The sequence below is a fragment of the Sceloporus occidentalis genome, unplaced genomic scaffold, assembly GCF_023333645.1.
Source record: "Sceloporus occidentalis isolate IW3139 unplaced genomic scaffold, rSceOcc1.0.p SCAF_7, whole genome shotgun sequence".
NCBI classification, from domain to species: domain Eukaryota; kingdom Metazoa; phylum Chordata; class Lepidosauria; order Squamata; family Phrynosomatidae; genus Sceloporus; species Sceloporus occidentalis.
In genome coordinates, this window is record NW_028316987.1 from 84,384,804 (window position 1) to 84,402,946 (window position 18,143).

The 18,143-nt window shown below is 37.9% G+C and overlaps 1 protein-coding gene across 1 annotated transcript in view; it reads left to right on the plus strand.

The window, feature by feature from the left end:
- The window catches only part of LARP4B (La ribonucleoprotein 4B), a 59,425-nt gene that overhangs the window by 15,302 nt on the left and 25,980 nt on the right, over window positions 1-18,143 (plus strand). Inside the window, exon 2 of the mRNA XM_089533523.1 lies at window positions 15,186-15,319. Coding sequence (XP_089389649.1) covers window positions 15,239-15,319 — 81 coding nt within the window. The 5' untranslated portion in view covers window positions 15,186-15,238. The remainder of the gene's footprint in view (window positions 1-15,185; window positions 15,320-18,143) is intronic.

Consider the following 18,143-nt stretch of genomic DNA (forward strand, 5'->3'; position numbering starts at 1 on the left):
TCCTTAGCTTCTGACCATAATTCCGCTGGTTCCCAGTCAATTATGCTTAATAGCACAAATCTATTTCTTGCATTATTTGTAAATTTTGTTCATATATTGCAGAGATCATATTTTGGTTTGATGACTGGTTCTGTGTTCTTCTCCAACTTTATTTTTTTATATAGAAGGCGTTCATGATATGTTCCACAGTCAGCACCTGGTCTGGTTTCACCGCTAGAATAGAATTTCTTCATATTATGCTTCTAGTTGTATAGTCTATCTCATTTTTGTATTGAACATCTGATAATGTCCATGTCTATAGTCCCTGTCCAGTTGTATGAAGAAGGTATGAAGTTGTATGAAGAGGGAGCCATCAGGCAGACCCAGCAACATCAGGGACTGCCTGAAGGAAGAGGCCCCTCCCTCCTCAACTGTCATCTCAGCCTCAGAGGGAGTCATCAGGCAGACCCAGCAACATCAGGGACTGCCTGAAGGACGAGACTTCTCCCTCCTTTGTCACCTTGTATTTTGTATCGCATTACGATTTTTACTGTACACCGCTATGATCATTGCGGAATAGCGGTCTATAAATAAAACATATTATTATTATTATTATTATTATTATTATTATCATCATCAAGGTATTTGCAATGAAGCTCGACTCAGGCTTACATCCTTCCAAGGTCACTAAAATGAGTACCCAGATTGTTGAGGCAATTAGCTTACACTTTGTAAACCGCTTAGGGAGTGCTTATGTGCACTGATAAGTGGTATAGAAATGTACTTGCTATTGCTTGCTAATGAATAGATTGTTGGCCTCACAAAATTCTGTCGAGTCGCTCTCCTGTTTCATTTCATGCTCTTAGTCCGAATCTTTCTACTGTTTTTTGTTATTCTTTGCTACCAGCTATATCATTTCAACCATTTATGATCAGCTTGCAATCCTGTCTTGATGTGTTGTCTATTTCTTCTTCCTCTGCCTCTATGGTTGACACATATATTTGGATTATGGCGGTGATTATAGGTTTTCCCTGAAGCCTTATTGACATGATTTGGTCTGACTTTGCATTGTATTCTTTGACTGCTTTCGCTACATCTTTGTAGTATAAAAGCCACCATGTTTCTTCATACATTTTCATTTTCTGAATAGAACACTGTTTACTTGGCAGAGTCAAAATGACCCTTTCCAATCCATTTTAGCTTGCTTTACTCCTAGTATTGCTATGTTTATGCATTCCATTTCATTTTTACTATGTCTAGATCCCCTGGGTCATGCTTCACACATATTCTGCTCCTATAATATGTTAGTGCTTTTTTGGTCATTGTGTACATGGTTGAACATGTCTGCTGTTTGTCTTCTTATCTTTTGAGTTCATTTATGCCCTTGATCAAGTCTATTGTGATTGCCCAATGTGGCTCCTCACTATCTCTCCATTTGTGTTCTGGTCCTGCCTTTCGTGTTGCTTGGCTCTGTCTCTTCATGGGGTTTTCTTGGTGAGAGGGTCTCACAGGGAGTTTCATCTTTGGCTCCCTTCCTGAACATCTAACATATGTTAGCTATGGTGTCACTGTTGTAGTGTTGGATAGATCCTCCACCTGTGTCACCCACCACTACACCTGCTGTGCAGTAGCAGTTTGTCCCTTTGATTCATGCATTCCATTGTTCTAGATTGATTTGTTTCCGCTCCCTTACCTGTCTGCTCACACTTCCCATCTGGTGGTCACTGGGGATGTGGGGGCAGATCTACATCTGCTGGCTTCCCTGCTGGCCATCAGCTCCTCTGCGGCCGTCTGGGCACTCTGGTTGTCAGTGGATTAGCGGTATCCGTATGCTGAACCACCTACCAGCCATCTGCTCCTCTGTGTCCTTCTGGCTACTCTGGTGGTCAGTGCAGTGGGGAGGTCTTGGTCTGCCTGCTGCCCTCCAAATGTGTTTAGACTATCCCATCAGAGATTCTAGGGACTGTAGCCTGACATATCTGAAAGCAGAAGTTGTTCTAGGCTAAAATGTCCAGAATAGGTCAGCCCAAAATTATGTGTATAAGTAAGCCTGTTCAGAGAAGCCTTCCCAGGCATTGCATAATTGTCGCTTACTATTTGATGTTCTTTTGGTGCCTGTTTTATTGAATCATTTCCTATATTGCTATGTATTTTAAATGTATTATCCTACTAGAAAGGCCCCATCCCCACCATCACTCCCTTTGTGTCATGTCTTTTTAGATTGTAAGCCTGAGGGCAGGGAACCATCCAATTAAAAAGATTGTATGTACAGCGCTGTGTAAATTTACAGCGCTTTATAAATAAAGGTTAATAAATAATAATAATAAGCAAGGGGCTGATTAATAGATTTGGCTGATAGATCTGTAAGGTGGTAGGGGATGAATTTAGCACTAGGAGAAAGGGTTTACACAATTCCAAATGGATGTTTTTCTTCTGTGATGAGCTGATAGGCCAGTATATGGGTAATAAACATTTTATATGGGTAATAAACATTGATGGTGGAATACTCAAGATAAGTTCAGATTTGTCAGGCAAATCCATTAATCAGCTACTGAACGGTTTTGATACAAATACTTAGTAAGCATTGTATGGTTGAGTTTAAGGCTGAGTCCAGTTGAAACTGTTATTTTGATACTCGCCTATGAAAATATTATCGTTGTTTATCATTCTTATTTATAATGATAAATATTTATCATTTTTATTTATAATTATTATCTTCATTTTTACATATATCTTACCTATTCCTGTGATTGCAGGGCAGCAAATATGGAATAGAAAACAACATTTATATTACTCAAACAAAAATCTACCAAACAGTGATACCTTTATTGGCCAACCAAAATGCACAATATACTTGTTGCAAGCTTTTGAAGCTCCTCTGGCTTTTTCATTAGGCAAGATGTTGCATACCAAACAGGAGAAAAATTGGAGATGTTAGTAAAATGCCTGCATTTTGTTGTTTTCTGTCCTTAGTTAAAATGGTGGATTTTTATTTGAATTTATTAAATGGCCAACACAGCTACCCCTGCGTGTTTTCATCATTTATGTTATTCATCAGATTTTTTTTTAAAAGATCAAAAGCTGTAGGTCATGCTAGTTTTTCAAAGTTATTTTCCAAAAGCCTGTCAGAATTAAAGAAATTTGAAGAGTCTGAATATACAGGCATGACTCAGTTAACAAAACCTTTGATAACAAAACCTGTTTTTCCAAAAGGGTTTTGTACCTGCACAGCTCTCTTTTCTTCCTCTTCTTCCTAGACGGAAGTTTAGCTGTATTGGCAATGGCAGGACAGTGAAAGAAGGCTGGAGATTAGAGAAACACGAAATTTTGGTGTCAGTTTGTGATGGCATGTTTGCAGTAAACAATGTAGTAACAAAGGTGGGGCTTAGAAAGAGCAGGAATGTACACTAGTTGATAGCACTGTAGTTTTGAGTACCCACTGACAACATAAGATAAACTGTAGGTGCCTCTAGAACTCCCTAATGAGTATACATGAGCAGCAAAACAGAGAGAGCAGAGAGCAGATGGATTGGTCAAATTTTGTCACCAAATTAAGTCCTGAATTAGAATACCTAAAATCCCACTGTATGCTGAACTGAAATACTCAAATAAGACCAACATCGGAAGCTTTCTGGTACAGCTGTTTCATCCAGAGTAAAATTAGAATACTTAGTTCAAAGTTGGCAGCATTATTATCATTATTATTCACATTCTTTTGTACTTGTATACACCACATTCTTTTTTCACATTCAGTAAAATGGTAGTAGTAATTTGTTTTAGAAACAATTCCAGCGTTTTGAATCACTAATTTCATGTTATACCACCATTCCATGATGTTCCTCAACAAACCTGTTGCTAATGACTGATAAAACAAAATCCCTAATGAGTCATCAAGCCAAAGTTTTCCAGAACAATTGATTATTTATAAAAGCTTCATGACTGTATACTTAAACGAATAGAAATTCACATTTACATATTTGGATTTATGACTTATTGAGGGATCTAGGTAGAGCACTGCTAAATACCTGTTTATCTAAAACAGGGTCTGAAACATTTGTCTTAATGAAGAGCAGCAAATATAAAACTTTTTTCCTTTAATGAGACCACTAGGAAATGGCATTATATGAAGTTGTAATGCTTGATGTGAATCTGTATCTTGTTGACTTGAAATGAGAAAGAGAAAGAGAAAATAGGGACTTTTTAAAACAGATTCCATTCAAGTTGATTTCATCTGAGTTGAACACAAGAACAGATTTGGCATTCTTTCTTCATTTTGGTTTTTTGTTGCTGGAAGAAAAGGCTCATTTTGAACCCTGCATTAGAGAAATGGAGTTACGTACAGTTTTTGTTTTGTAACCAGTTGGAAAACCAGTTGGAAAACTGGTTACAGCTTCTCTTTTAGGTTTATGTCTCTTGAAGTTTTTTTTTTTACCCCAAGTTTACATTTTATTTCAGGATTATTCAAGCTTTCTAGTTACTGAGTGTAACTATTTGTGTATTTTGAAACAATTCTTGGAAACTATCCTGTATTTCAAAATGTCAAAAGGCCAGCATGTCATAATATGCAGTTTCATATGCTGCACCAGTAGATTTGCTGAATTTTTGTAATAGATTTGAGGCAAGTATTTGCTTACAATTTGTTAAGGTTTTTGGAAGTAGTTCTAAATTTGATGTTGCATTTTGTACATCAGTCAGCCAGTAATCAACAATCAAATGGTGTGTACATGTCCAATACAGTCACTTCAATGTGATACTGTTAGTGTGGGTTCAGGGCCCCAAATGGGTTTGTGTAATTATAAAATACAGTGTGGTTAAAATTACAAAGAATCAGCTGTCCATTTGTGAAGTATCATCAGAATAGTGGTATGTCAATGTGTGGAGAGCTGAAAATTCCCTGACAGTGTACTGGAGGAAGGTTCAGCATCAACAGTTACTTCACAGAGTAGGTGGGAGGCTGCAATACCGTATTTTCCGGCGTACAAGACGACTTTTTGACCCTCTAAAATTGGGTCAAAAGTCAGGGGCCGTCTTGTACACCGGGTGCACGCTCTGGGGCTGCCGGCTTCTCAGACCTCTGGGGCTTCTAAGGGGCCTCCGGAGGCCTGGGGAGCCGACGCATGCGTGCACGGCCTGCTGCCAGCTTCCAAGGAATAGGGGTAGCCTTGTACAGTGAGTATATCCTAAATTCTATTTTTTTATATTAAAAGTTGGGGGTCGTTTTATAAGCCCGGTTTTTCTTATACGCTGGAAAATATGGTATATTGCTGATCCTTACTCATAGTGAGTAGATAGACCATACTTAGTAAGTGATTTCCCCACACACAGTATTTCCCCACACACTTGCCAAAGAATGAGAAAGGATCTTGCACATCTTCCCCAGACATCATCATCATCATCATTATTATTTATATTCTGCCTTTTCCCAGGGGTGTGTGATGCATTGACCTTCTGAAGCCACCCGTTTCAAACAAAGCTTTAAAAATGATTGCTTTGGTGAGGCCTCACCTGGAATACTGTGTCCAGTTCTGGGCACCACAATTCAAATAGGATGTTGCAGAACTGGAGCATGTCCAAAGGAGGGTGACTAAAATGGTGAAGGGTCTAGAAACCATCCCTATGAGGAACGACTTAGGGAGCTGGGGATGTTTAGCCTGGAGGAGAGAAGGTTAAGAGGTGATATGATAGCCCTGTTTATAAATATTTGAAGGGATGTCATATTGAGGAGGGAACAAGCTTGTTTTCTGCTGCTACAGAGACTAGAACACGGAACAGTGGGTGCAAGCTCCAGGAAAAAAGATTCCACCTCAACATTAGGAGGAACTTCCTGACAGCAAGAGCTGTTCGACAGTGGAACACACTCCCTCGGAGTGTAGTGGAGTCTCCTTCCTTAGAGGTCTTTAAGCAGAGGCTGGATAGTCATCTGCCAGGGATGTTTTGATTGAGAATTCCTACATGGCAGTGGGTTGGATTGGATGGCCCTTGTGGTCTCTTCCAACTCTGCAATTCTATGATTGAAACATTCCAGCAAGTTAAGATGAATTTTACTAGGTCCATAATTTCTGTTTCAGCAGCGCCCTAAATTTGCTCTTGAATATGTCTCTGAAATGACTGAACCCGAGTTGTAACATTCAGAGAACATAGTGGGTGAACACATGTCATTGTAATTACTTTAAAGCAGCATAAAACATATTCATTTTGTATAGGTTTTGGCCTATCTTAGCCGCATCTTTATGATGATGCACAAATGATGGATGCCAGTGGATGTTAATATGTGCTGTTGTTTTCTACAAAGACGCGTCCTCTGAAGCTGCTTCTTGAACTTTGAGCTAGGGCAATCAGCCGCACGTCCATGTCTGTTGCTACGCACCTCAAATGCTGAGTTGTCTTTGGCAGAACCACAAAGAACTTTTGGATTGTTCAGCCCTGTCATAGCTAGCTTTGTTGTCCAGAGCACTTTGCAGTGCTTGAACAGAAATAAGATTTATACAAATGTGATGTAAAATGGACTCTTCTTCTTCTTTTCCTTGAAGGCATATTATTTGTAGCATCCCTTCAAATAACTTAGTATAACCAAGGGGGGCGATAATTATTTATATCTTGGGCATTTTTACCTTCTTTAGGAATTAGTGTTGTTAAGGATTGTCTCCATGTTTGAGGTAAATTTCCGTCTTCTATTTGTTTAATTGTTTTGTGTAGCATGATTGCCAGTTCCTCTTTAAATATCTTGTAGTATTTGGCCGTAAAGCCGTCCGGTCCTGGCGCTTTATTTTCTTTTAAGTTTGTGATGGCCATGTCTACTTCTGCTAGTGTTATTGGGGAGTCTAGCATTTCAAGTTGTGACTTTGTTATTTTTGATATCTGGCATTTTTCAATTAATTCTTTGATTTTAGATTTTTGGATTTGTGTTTCTGAATTTGATGAGAACAATTTCCCATAAAATTCTGTTATTATTTTTGAAAGTTCTTTTTGAGTTGTATATTCTTTCCCATTTGCCGTTAATTTTAATATTGTATTCCTTCCTTTTTTCTTTCTTAATTTATTCGCCAGCCATTTCCCAACCTTATTTGCATTCTCGAAGTGATAGTGTTTCGTATCTTCTATATTTTTTGTTACCTCATCTGTAAGTATATCATTTATTTGCCTTTTGATAGATATTATTTCTGATTTTAACTTCTTGTCTTGGGGATGCTTCTTAAAGTTCTTCTCTGCCTCTTTGAGTTTATTTGTAAGCTCTATTTCTTTATTTTTTTTTCCTTTCTTAATCTTGCTTGTTGTTGGATTAAGTGTCCCCTTAATACAGCTTTCCCTGCATCCCATACCACTGCCATCGAAGTATCTTCATTTACGTTAGTCTTAAAATAAAAGTCGATTTCTTCTTTTATTTTTTTAACTACTTTCTCATCCGATAACAGATAATCTTGTACTCTCCATGAAAATTCTTTTTTCCCTAGATCTAAAAGAAGCATTAAAGGGCTGTGATCTGAAATTATTCTTGGCAGTATTTCTGTTTTTATCACCTGTTTACAAAAAGGTTTTGATACGAATGCCATGTCTATTCTAGACCATGAGTGAAATCTTCCTGAGAAGAAAGAAAAATCCTTTACATTAGTATGTTGCGTTCTCCAAATATCTATTAAATTAAGCGAGTTAATCATATTAATGGCTGATTTGGGAAGTTTGCCTGTATTGCCCTTAACTTTAGTATATGTAGATCTATCAAGTTGGAGATTAACCACTCCGTTCCAATCCCCTATAATCATTATGGTCTCATAAGAGCAGCTTTGTAATTTTTCTCTTAAATTTTTAAAGTAAGAAGATTTATTTTCTTGTGGGACATAAACATTAACTAAAAGTATTTTCCTTAATTGAAATTCAACTTCCACTGCCAGGTACAGACCCATCGAATCTTTAAATATTTCTTTTGATTTTAATAGAGGTGATATGTAAGTTGCCACTCCTTTTTTTTTTTCCTTGGAAGGCTGAAGCTGCATACATTGTTCCAAGTCTTTTATTCTCTATCAGTTTCAGGTCTTTTTTCCTCATATGTGTTTCTTGCAAACATATAATATTCGCCTTCTGTTTCATTAAATAATGAAAAACTTTACTTCTCTTAAACTTAGAATTGAGACCATTAACATTCCACGAAATTACTTTATTTTGCATTTTGATAGACATAGAGTGTAAATAAGATAGGAAAAGAAAGAAAAAAACTATGGCAGTTATATTATGACCCTGTCACGTCTTTTTTTTTTTTAATTGTTATTTCTTCTGTCTTTTTTTCTTTTTATTTCTGTTTTGTAGTTTCTTATTTGATTCTACTCCTTCAGTCTCTATTCTATCTCGCTTCGTATCCCATCTTTCTGCTCTGTATCTTCTAGTTCTTAGGTTTATGACTTCTCTTTCTGTGTCTGATCTGTTACTATCTTCTTCCTCCGATATTTCACCTTCCTCTGAGCTTCCAGAGTTAGAGGTTGGTTGAGTTATGTTTTTATTATGACCCTTTTTTTGTTTGATTTGTTCGCCAAACTCATTCTTTCTTGATTCTATTCTTTTATAACTTTCCTCTGATCTGTTTTCCTCTGACTTGCTTACTTTTTTAGGAGCGTTTTGATTTAGTTCCTCCGTACTTCCTTGTCCTTCCAAGGGGTTTATTATAAATAAATGCATCCAGTATTGTGTCAGGAAGCATGCTTCAGAAGCTATTCTAAGCCTTTATAGGTAAAACTAACTACAGATATCATATCCCTTAGCTGTGTAATGAATACAGTATCTCTGCAATTAGAACTCTTAACTATAGCGACTTACAGTAGTTTCAGAAGCATAGTCCCATAACCTAATATTGACAGCATCTTCAGTAATGTCTTTTGAAAGAGGCTTTGTGAGTAAGCAAATGAGTTTTTCCTACTTTGTCTCAAAGAGATGGATGAAGTAGGCCAAGGATGAACTAGAACTGGGTGCTCAGCCAGATCACCAGAAACAACTAATGTTCCTGCCAAGATTGAGCATGGAATACCCAGTGCCAGTGGCTGGCATCCATCTATTATGTGACACAGCTCTTAAGAGTTTTATGTCTATTAGTAAATTAACACCTGTTGGATCCTCACTTGACTCAGGGAGAGTAATTGCAGTATCAGAGTTCCCAAAACTTTTAGAACCTGTAATTCTCAAGTTATATGTTAGGAAAAACTACTATGCCATGAGATTTTAAATTAGCCCAGGACTGGGAAGCTTTTGACCTTATAGTTGTTGTTGAATTGCAACTCCCATTGGTTGTAGGTAGTGTAATTAACAGTGAGGGATCATGGAAGTTACAGTCCAACAAAATATGGATGGCCACATATTCTCCATCCATGTTGTAAGCACCAGATACCCAACCACAAGGATGATTGCATCTTTAATGTCTCCCTTTGCTGAACTAGCCATTCAACTTTTTCATACAATTCCATTGGGGATAATTGTGCAGTATCTCTGAGAAAGTGGATCCATTCAGCTATTTGTGATGTATACAGCAGAATTATAAGACTCAGAGAAGACTGAAGCAAAATAGTTTATGTAGAAAAATGAGAGAGGGTCATATGGGTACCTGTGCTTCATATTTCGCATTCTGAAAAAGGAAAAGTAAATCTTCAAGTGGTGGGCAAATGAAGTGTGTTGTTTCCCATTTCAAATTCATAGAAAATATGACTCAGAAATTAGATATTTGGAATATAAAGACATTCAGTGTCAAGGTGAGTTCTTGTAACTCCCAGGCACCATCTATAGTTGAGGGAAATATCCCAGAGAGCTGTTAGACCCAAGGATTTACGTGCATCCAGTGGATTTTGGGACACAGACCAAATAATATTGCTAGCCTTTTTTTATGAACAATTACTCTCTCCACCTATGTAATTCAAAAGCTGTTTGCCATATGACATGAGGGGCTACTTGGGATAGTGATGTAAATTTTCTGTAAAAAGCAGAACTGAAGAAGTTTCAGTGCTCTAAATAATATCTGATTTTGCTCATTTGGTTTAAATATTACATTCAAGCATCCAAAGTTTTATGTGAACATTTTTATTTGAGTATTTGTAATAATGTCGGGAATAGTTTCCCTTAAAATTAACAAAATGACTACACCTGAAAGAATACTGTTATTTAAAAGTCACATACCTAAAGTGCTGTAGTCGTAAACAAGAGTTTAACTTTCTTTTGCTGATGAATAACTGTAGTATCTGTAAGTATAGTTATAATACGATTGGCTCTCCATATCCACAGATTCAATGACCCATGGCTTTGAATTGTATGTTTTTGTTTTTTACAGCGCGCCCGCGCCATACGCAGGCACACCATACGCGGCCTTGAGCATACGCGCTCAAGCCGCGGGACGGAAGGGGTGGCGGCGTCCCATTCAATTGAATGGGCGTGCGCGCCTGTTGCGTCACGCGCGCGCATGCGCGCACCTGCATCACCACACACAAGCCCCATTGTTTCCAATGGGGCTCGAGCATAGGCGGAATTCGCCTTACGCGGAGGGATCCGGAACGGATCCCCCGCGTAAGGCGAGGACGGACTGTAATTCCAAAAAGCAAACCCTTGATTTTGCCATTTGCCATAAAGGACAATGTCATTGCTCTTAATGGGACTTCAGCATTCACAAGGGTCCTGAAACACCAACAGATACCAAGGGCCTACTGTATCTTCACTGCAGTTCACTCTCCAAACAACTTACCAGTTGAATGTCATGTTGAGAAAAAAAAATGATTCAGAACAGCAAGCTGAACACTTTATTTCACTAAAGGATAAGTGTAAGACTGTGAACACGGACATCACATTTTGTGTTGCCTACTTATACTTGTGACTGAGAAGCAAGAGAGTGAAACACTGTACAAGGTGTTGGTTATTACCTTTAAAGCCCTAAATGGCTTAGGTCCAAACTATCTTTGGGACCGCCTTCTCCCCTATAATCCTCCTCATGCACTCTGGTCCTCTGGGAGAGGCCTACTTCAGCCACAAAAATCTAGGCTCTCGGCTACCTCCCAGAGGGCATTTTCCATCGTCGCCCCCAGATTGTTGAATGGCCTGCCAGATGAGATCCGTCTGCTTACATCCTTAGACAGCTTTAAAAAGGCTGTTAAGACGGATCTCTTCTGGCAGGCCTTTCCAGAATAGAGAACCCGGCCTCAGGAAACTCCTATGAATAAATAGATACCGCCGCTCCCATTGATTATTGTTATATTGATTATTGTTATGTTGTTTGACCTTTGGGTCAGTTTTAACTTGTATAGTTTTAATTCTCTGTTAGATTTAATACCTTTTAAGGGGGGGAGGGTACTAGGGATTTGAAAGGTTTTGTATTTTTAACTTGTTAGCCGCCACTATTGTTATCAGAGGGGTGGGATACAAATAAATTTTATTATTATTATTATTATTATTAAACAGAAAGAAGTTTAGCAGTGTATTCATTTGTTAGTCTGTTCATTTATCTGTTGTTTCTTTAATTACCTAGAACTTTATATCCTATGTTTAGCCCATCTAACATGGTTGATCATAGTCCAATAGTCCAGACAGTTATGGATAAGCACATACACTGGTGGTGTAATTTTTGCACCCCACATCTCTGCTTGGGAGCAGAACAACCCCAAGGAAGGGCTGAGCTCAGTGGTCTCTCAGTTCACTGGTTGCCTTAAATAGTGATATGGGGGCAGGACAGCCACTGAAATACTAAGTCTGCCTCTTTTGTAGCTAGTCCCAGCCATGATTTACTCCTCTTCTGCTTTAGTGGCTCTTTTCTCTCATTTATCTGTAGGTGGTGTAGTCAGTTTAAAGATCATGTACTTCATCTGATGGTAGTGCTATATGTTGCCACAAAAGGTGAAGTTTTACGCTAAGGAAAAATGAAGTCCATTTACAGTAAGGACATTATTGTTTAATTTGCCAAATGGGATAACCAGGGATAATTCTAAGAACTGGAATTTTTGCCGTCTTGCCAAATCACTAAAACTCTGCTCTCTCAGAGATCCTGACAAAAATGGTTGTATACTGGGACATCCATTTCAGTTTAGCCCTAGTCTAAGTTCCCCAATGTTCACAGATTCAGATGTTAGCTAGTAGTCCTATGAAGACATATTGGAATTTGTAACAAATAATATTTAGATTAGAATATACAGTCATTCTGTTATTGTGTCAGACATTGTATGTAGCATGCTCAAAATTATTAATCTTTTACTAGTATCTGCTTAATAGAATCAACAAAAACTTACTAAATGCTAATAAAATGTATTAATTATGTATACTATCACACATAAGTGTTATTAAATTGATATGTACTTAAGCATTTATCGTATTTGATAAATATTTAGGAATAGATGCGAACTCACATATCTGGGAGCAGTCAAATTCTGGGGAATGTCTCAGTTCAATTACTTTCACAATTATCGCCATAAATACATTCCAGGGAATTTTACAAAGCATGACTAATAGGGCACAGCTGATGGTTGGAATCTGTCTGTTCTCAGTTGTAAAGTACTGATCGTGACATACACTTGTCTTTTGTTGTTGTTGTTGTTGTTAACCGCCTTCAAGTCAATTTCAACTTATGGTGACCCTATGAATGAAAGACCTCCAGGTCACTCTCTGATCAACAGCCCTGTTCAGGTCCCACAGACTAAGAGCAATGGCTCCCTTGTCTGAGTCTATCTATCTATAATGTGGTTTTCCTCTTTTCCTACTGCCTTCTATTTTACCAAGCATTATTGTCTTTCCATGATATGTCCATAGCACAACAGTCTCAATTTTGCTCTAGGATTCTGTTTTGGTGTGTGATCAATGTCCTCCTCAAGCCCAGCATAGAGTTTTTCAGTTTCTTTTTCTTCTGCCTTTATATAGTAGTTAGATCATAAACTTGGATTATTATTATATTGCTAGATTTCCCTCAAAGTCTTTTTTCCCCTGTCATTGAAAAGGGAGCCAGTGTCATGTAGTGGTTTACACATTGGACTAAACACCGGAGACCAGAGTTTGAATCTTGGCATGGCCATGTAAACCCAGTGGGTAGCCTTGGGCAAGCCACTCTCTCTCAGAGGATTATTATTATTATTATTATTATTATTATTATTAAAGGATGACAATGGCAAACCCCCTCTGAAGAAACTTGCTGAGAAAGCCCCATGATAGGTTCACTTTACAGTTGCCATAAGTTGAAGGCACACAACAACATTGAAAAGAAATACCCTAATCGTGATTGGAAGATGCAGCAGCTACAGGTCGGAGGCAGCATTGTGTGATAGCTATTGCCAGAGCTGCCTTTTCCCGTTTGTAATCACAGTTTAAAAGCCACACATAAGTAATCTCCAGCATCTTCCCCTGCTCTACTGTTTCTTTCTTTTTTTTAATTGCTTGTAGAAGATGTTTGTATGACTATGACCAAGACATCTGAGCTTGTATGTTATGCTATATTTTTTTTATCTGTACTTCTTGTGGCCACCTCAAACACAGTTGTTTTTGGATTGATCTGCTTCAGTCCTAGGATTAGGGACAGGCAAGCAAAAGTATGTAGTGCCTTAAAGCAGCAGGCAAACAGAAGCTAAGGGAAAGTGGAGTGACTAAGGGATAGGATTGGGAGGAGAAATTTGTTTGTAGAATGGAGCTGGAAAAGGCTGGAAAGAGAGTATCCAGTTATTAAGTAGTATTGAGAGAGGTAAATATGGATAGGAGGTACAAAAACACACATTTCAAATATCTAGACAGATCTTTGGCTGCAAGCCTCTACCACACTTAACGTTTTAGCAGTCCTTAATAACATTAAAAACAGAGTGAAAAGTGTTTGTGAACAGGTCCTGAAATGGACAGTAATAGTTTTGACGAATAAAAACAAGAGCTATTGTTCCCTGCACTCTCCAAATTAAAACATTTCACATCTGTAGTGTAGCAAATGGAAACAGATGCCTGCTGTGCAAGGTATAATGACGTATGTTAATAGTATACAAAGTGCTATGATAAAAAGGGAGAATAAACAGTATTGTAGTGCCCTTTCCTGTTGGAGATGCATTTTGTCCTTAGGCAGAGAATGTTCAGCACTGTTCCAAGGAAGAAAAGTTGCTGGCATCTCTACAGTATCTTATGCGACTTGCTTTAGTTCTCCAGTGGCAACTGCAGGTTTTAGTACTCAGCAAGGATTTTGTTTCCCTGACATAAGCACAGCACTAGTTACTACGCAACTAGTATAAACATATAAAAATGCATCATTCAGAATCTTACAAAGGTGACAAACCAAGTGGATTATGTTTACATGCAATTTGTCATTTAGTTTTGTCATTGTATATGTTATATAAATATCAAGGATTCATCTCAGATTGTCTTAACTGTAATTTTCAATGGCTTCACTTTTAATCCTAGACACATTCAGCATTATCCAAAAGTCTGTGGCAAATAATACTTTTTTTCTTTTTCATAGATCAATAATTCTCACACTTTAACACTGTGCTCTTGTATTTTTTGTTGATGCCATTATTAACAGCAAGCAGTAACACTTTTCATTGATCCGGAAACTTACTTATAAACATTGCTAGTCTTCTAGGCAAACAAGTATAGTCATCTGTCCACTCTGTATTGCAAATACCAGTGGTTTTCAAGGAGTCAACTGGGCATTCTATCAGTTCAGTGTATCATGAAATGGACACTACTGTTTCTTTAAACATTGGTTTGACAGGTCACCTACATTTGCTCTTACAGTCTGTTCTCCATTGCCAAAATTGACAAGCTGAAATTTTGTTCTTTAGAGAGTAATTTTCTGATAGTAAGACCAAAAAAATCAGACAATGGAATAGAGTATTTGAGATTAGAGGCACTGTAGTAACTGGGGTTTGGATCTCAAGATGTGTGATCAGATCTTTAATTGGACAGTGGGGCTGCTGCCTACTCTCACCTACTACAAGTTACACTTCTATTTCTTAGGCTCAACAGCCCCTGGAATGGCATGGAATGGGGTACATTTTTATGAGTTTCCATCTTATTACATTTATGCATTAGAAAATCAGTGGAGTTTATTTACCAGTGTAACTGAATATTGCTGAAAAGAACCAAGTCAGGTGATCTTCATGGAAGTTCAGGTACAAACTATGGACATTTTTAGAGTAATGTGCCAAATACATCAACTAGCATTGTCTTCTGTTCACCACTGCTAGCTGAATAGCATGCATTTTTTGACTTTCTTTTCTTCTGCCTTGCAGCTTAGACTGAGATCAATACAGTTCTCTCTGAGGAGCCAGAAAGCAGGCAGCTCATGACTTCTGATCAGGACACTAAAGTTGTGGCTGAACCGCAGGTGCAGCAAGTACAAGAAGTTAAAGATAGTTCTCATCTAGTAAGTATTGTGATGAAGTTTTTCATGAAAATGAAATGATTTTAGGTACTGCTCTATATTCTTTCAAACTTGTCACACTGATTTCCAAAAGAATTACACTGCACTTTGCACATTATTAATTATCATGCAGTTCTGCTAAGTACATAAAATGGATGCTATCCTTTAGCATTTGGTTGTGCTTGCCATACGTAGAGTAGAAATAACCTCAGATTCTGTTGGAGATAAACTGTGGGGTAACAGAGTTAAAGTTTTGAATATGCTTGAGGATTTACATTGTTACATAGGGTCTTCACGTCTGTAACAAGACTGTAAGTATTTTGTTCATGGCCTATGTGCCTCAGACAAATGACACAAGTTTTATATAGCTAGCAGTACTCTCTGGTTGTAGTACAGATGTGATTTTAAATAAAACCAAGTGAGATCTTAAAACCTAACTGTCCAAGAAGTATAAATAATAGAATATTCTCACAAAGGGAGCTTGCTTTTCTTTTCTTTTCAGTTCAATCTAGTTTAGACACTGGAAAACATGGTTGATTTGTTTGTTGTCTGCAAGAAGCTTTCCCCAAGACTCCATCCTCCAGAAGTTTGACTTATATCACTCACCCCTGGTTGTGCCAGCTGAGGCTGGTGAGAGTTGTAGCCCAGAACATCTGCTTGCTAGCTTGCTTTCTTGGTATTTGACTTTCTTGCTGAGATGAGTAAAATTTTGATATCTTCAGAAATCTCTGAATTTGAGCTATTATGAGCATGTAGGAAGCAACAGCATCAAGAACATTTCTTGCTGCAGGTGTTGCAGTGAAAGATGCAAAAAAATTTTTTCTGGCAAAACATTCCATGTCATCTTGTTTCTGGGGAACTTTTGTGGGCTGCTATTAAGGTAACCCAGAGAAGAATCTGACTCAGAATCTAGTGATAATATTGGCCAGTGTATAAATACAGGATATAAAGCTAGCATTGAGAACTGCTTACTCATCCTAGTCAGATTGCAGCAAAACCTGTTTAGCAATCCTGGTGAAGTTACAACATGTGGAAAGTTATTTCATTGACTTCTTACTCTTTCTTCTACTAAATACAGTTTGAGAATCCCTAATCCAGAAATCCAAAAACTGAAACTTTTTGAGTGCCGACATGATGCTTTGAGACTTTGATTTTGGAATATTTTGGATTTATATTTTGAAATGCTAATAGTGTACTATATACTTGTATTTGTGAGGCTGGGGAGAGATGTGAGGATCTGTGAAATGGTGGGAAGTATGGATTCGTGCCAAGCACTACACTTGGATTCTGGCCATTTCAAAGATCTTCATGTCTTTCTCCAGCCTCATCTTTCTTCAGCCTCACCAGTACAGTACAAGTACGTACTAGACTACTTGTATTCCAAAATCGGAAAAAATCCCAACTCTGAAATGGTTCTGGTTCCAAGCATTTTTGAATAATGGGTCCTCAACCTGTATACTGAATGCCATATGTGTTGTAGCTAGAATGGGATTTCTTTATTGGAGATTACCATGTAAAATACTGTTGAACGTCAGCAAACGGTAATATTTTTCCCCTTCTGTCCCCCACATGTAGTTTATGTTGGTACTACTTTTTCAATGTTGAAATTATAAATTTAATCTGAATGGAAATCTCACAGGCTGTATCTGCACTACAGAAACAATCCAGTTTGACACTACTTTACTATGGCTCAGTGCTGTGGAATTCTGGGAACTGTAGTTTGTTGTGGGACCAGAACTCTGACAAAGAATGCTAAATGATTGAGAAAACTACAGTTCCCAGAATTCCATTGCATTGAGCCATGATAGTTAAAGTGGTGTCAAAACTGGATTATTTCTGCTGTGCAGATGCAGCCATAATGTCTGTTTATCAGATTATTTCCTCATTCTGTTAAATGAGCCTGCAGTATGCAGCACGTTAGAAGTGCATGTACCCCTATTTCAGAATCCAGTTATTTAAATGTTTGTTTGTTTAAAGGATTAATATCCCGCCTTTCTCCCACATTGGGATTCAAGGCAGGTTACAGTAATTAAAAAAGACAAAATAATTTAAAAAGACAGAAGTAAAAGTGTTTACACATTATTAATATTAGATGTGCCTATCTTTCTCACAAGGCATTGTTTTCCTTATAAGACATTACTGCAGTGTCTACCTAACAAATTGTTCAGAACTGGAAAAAAAATCAATATTCCCAGTCCATAATATTAGCCAGAAAAGTGTGATTATAAGCTATATTATTTGGAGTATGTATGATAATATACTAAGGCATTTCTTAGTAACAGTGCTTTCCATTTTGAGTGGCAATAGCATATGAGCCCCCTGCACTGTTTAGACAGTACTATTTTTGGCATCTGGGTGTTGGCTTGCCTCCCCAGCAGTCTTAGTGAAGTGGATGCATGCAGAAAGGAGCTTATAGTTCCAGGAATTGCAAAAGAGAACTGAAAAATGGGTTGCTGTTTCAGTAAAGAACTAAATAACAGCAAAAATGAGAAAATGAGCCTATTGCAAAAAACTACAGAAGAGGAGGCCTCTGAAAATGGGATAAGTAAAACTTTAACTTCAATTTTGGAGACCATGGAAAGGCAGGAACTGCATGTAACCCAAGAGACTGTGTATGGAGAAGTTGCGGGTCATGACAACTGCATGGAACCATCTAAATATCATTTAAACTATGGTGTAGGGATTGCTGAAGCTAGCCATATCACTAGTAGACCTTCTAGTCTTCTGCTTAATGTGGAGGGGGTTTTACGTAGGTATAACAGTTTACAAGGCTGTGAACCAATACAGGATGTGGCTGATGGAAGTCTGAGGGAAAATAGCAATAGTA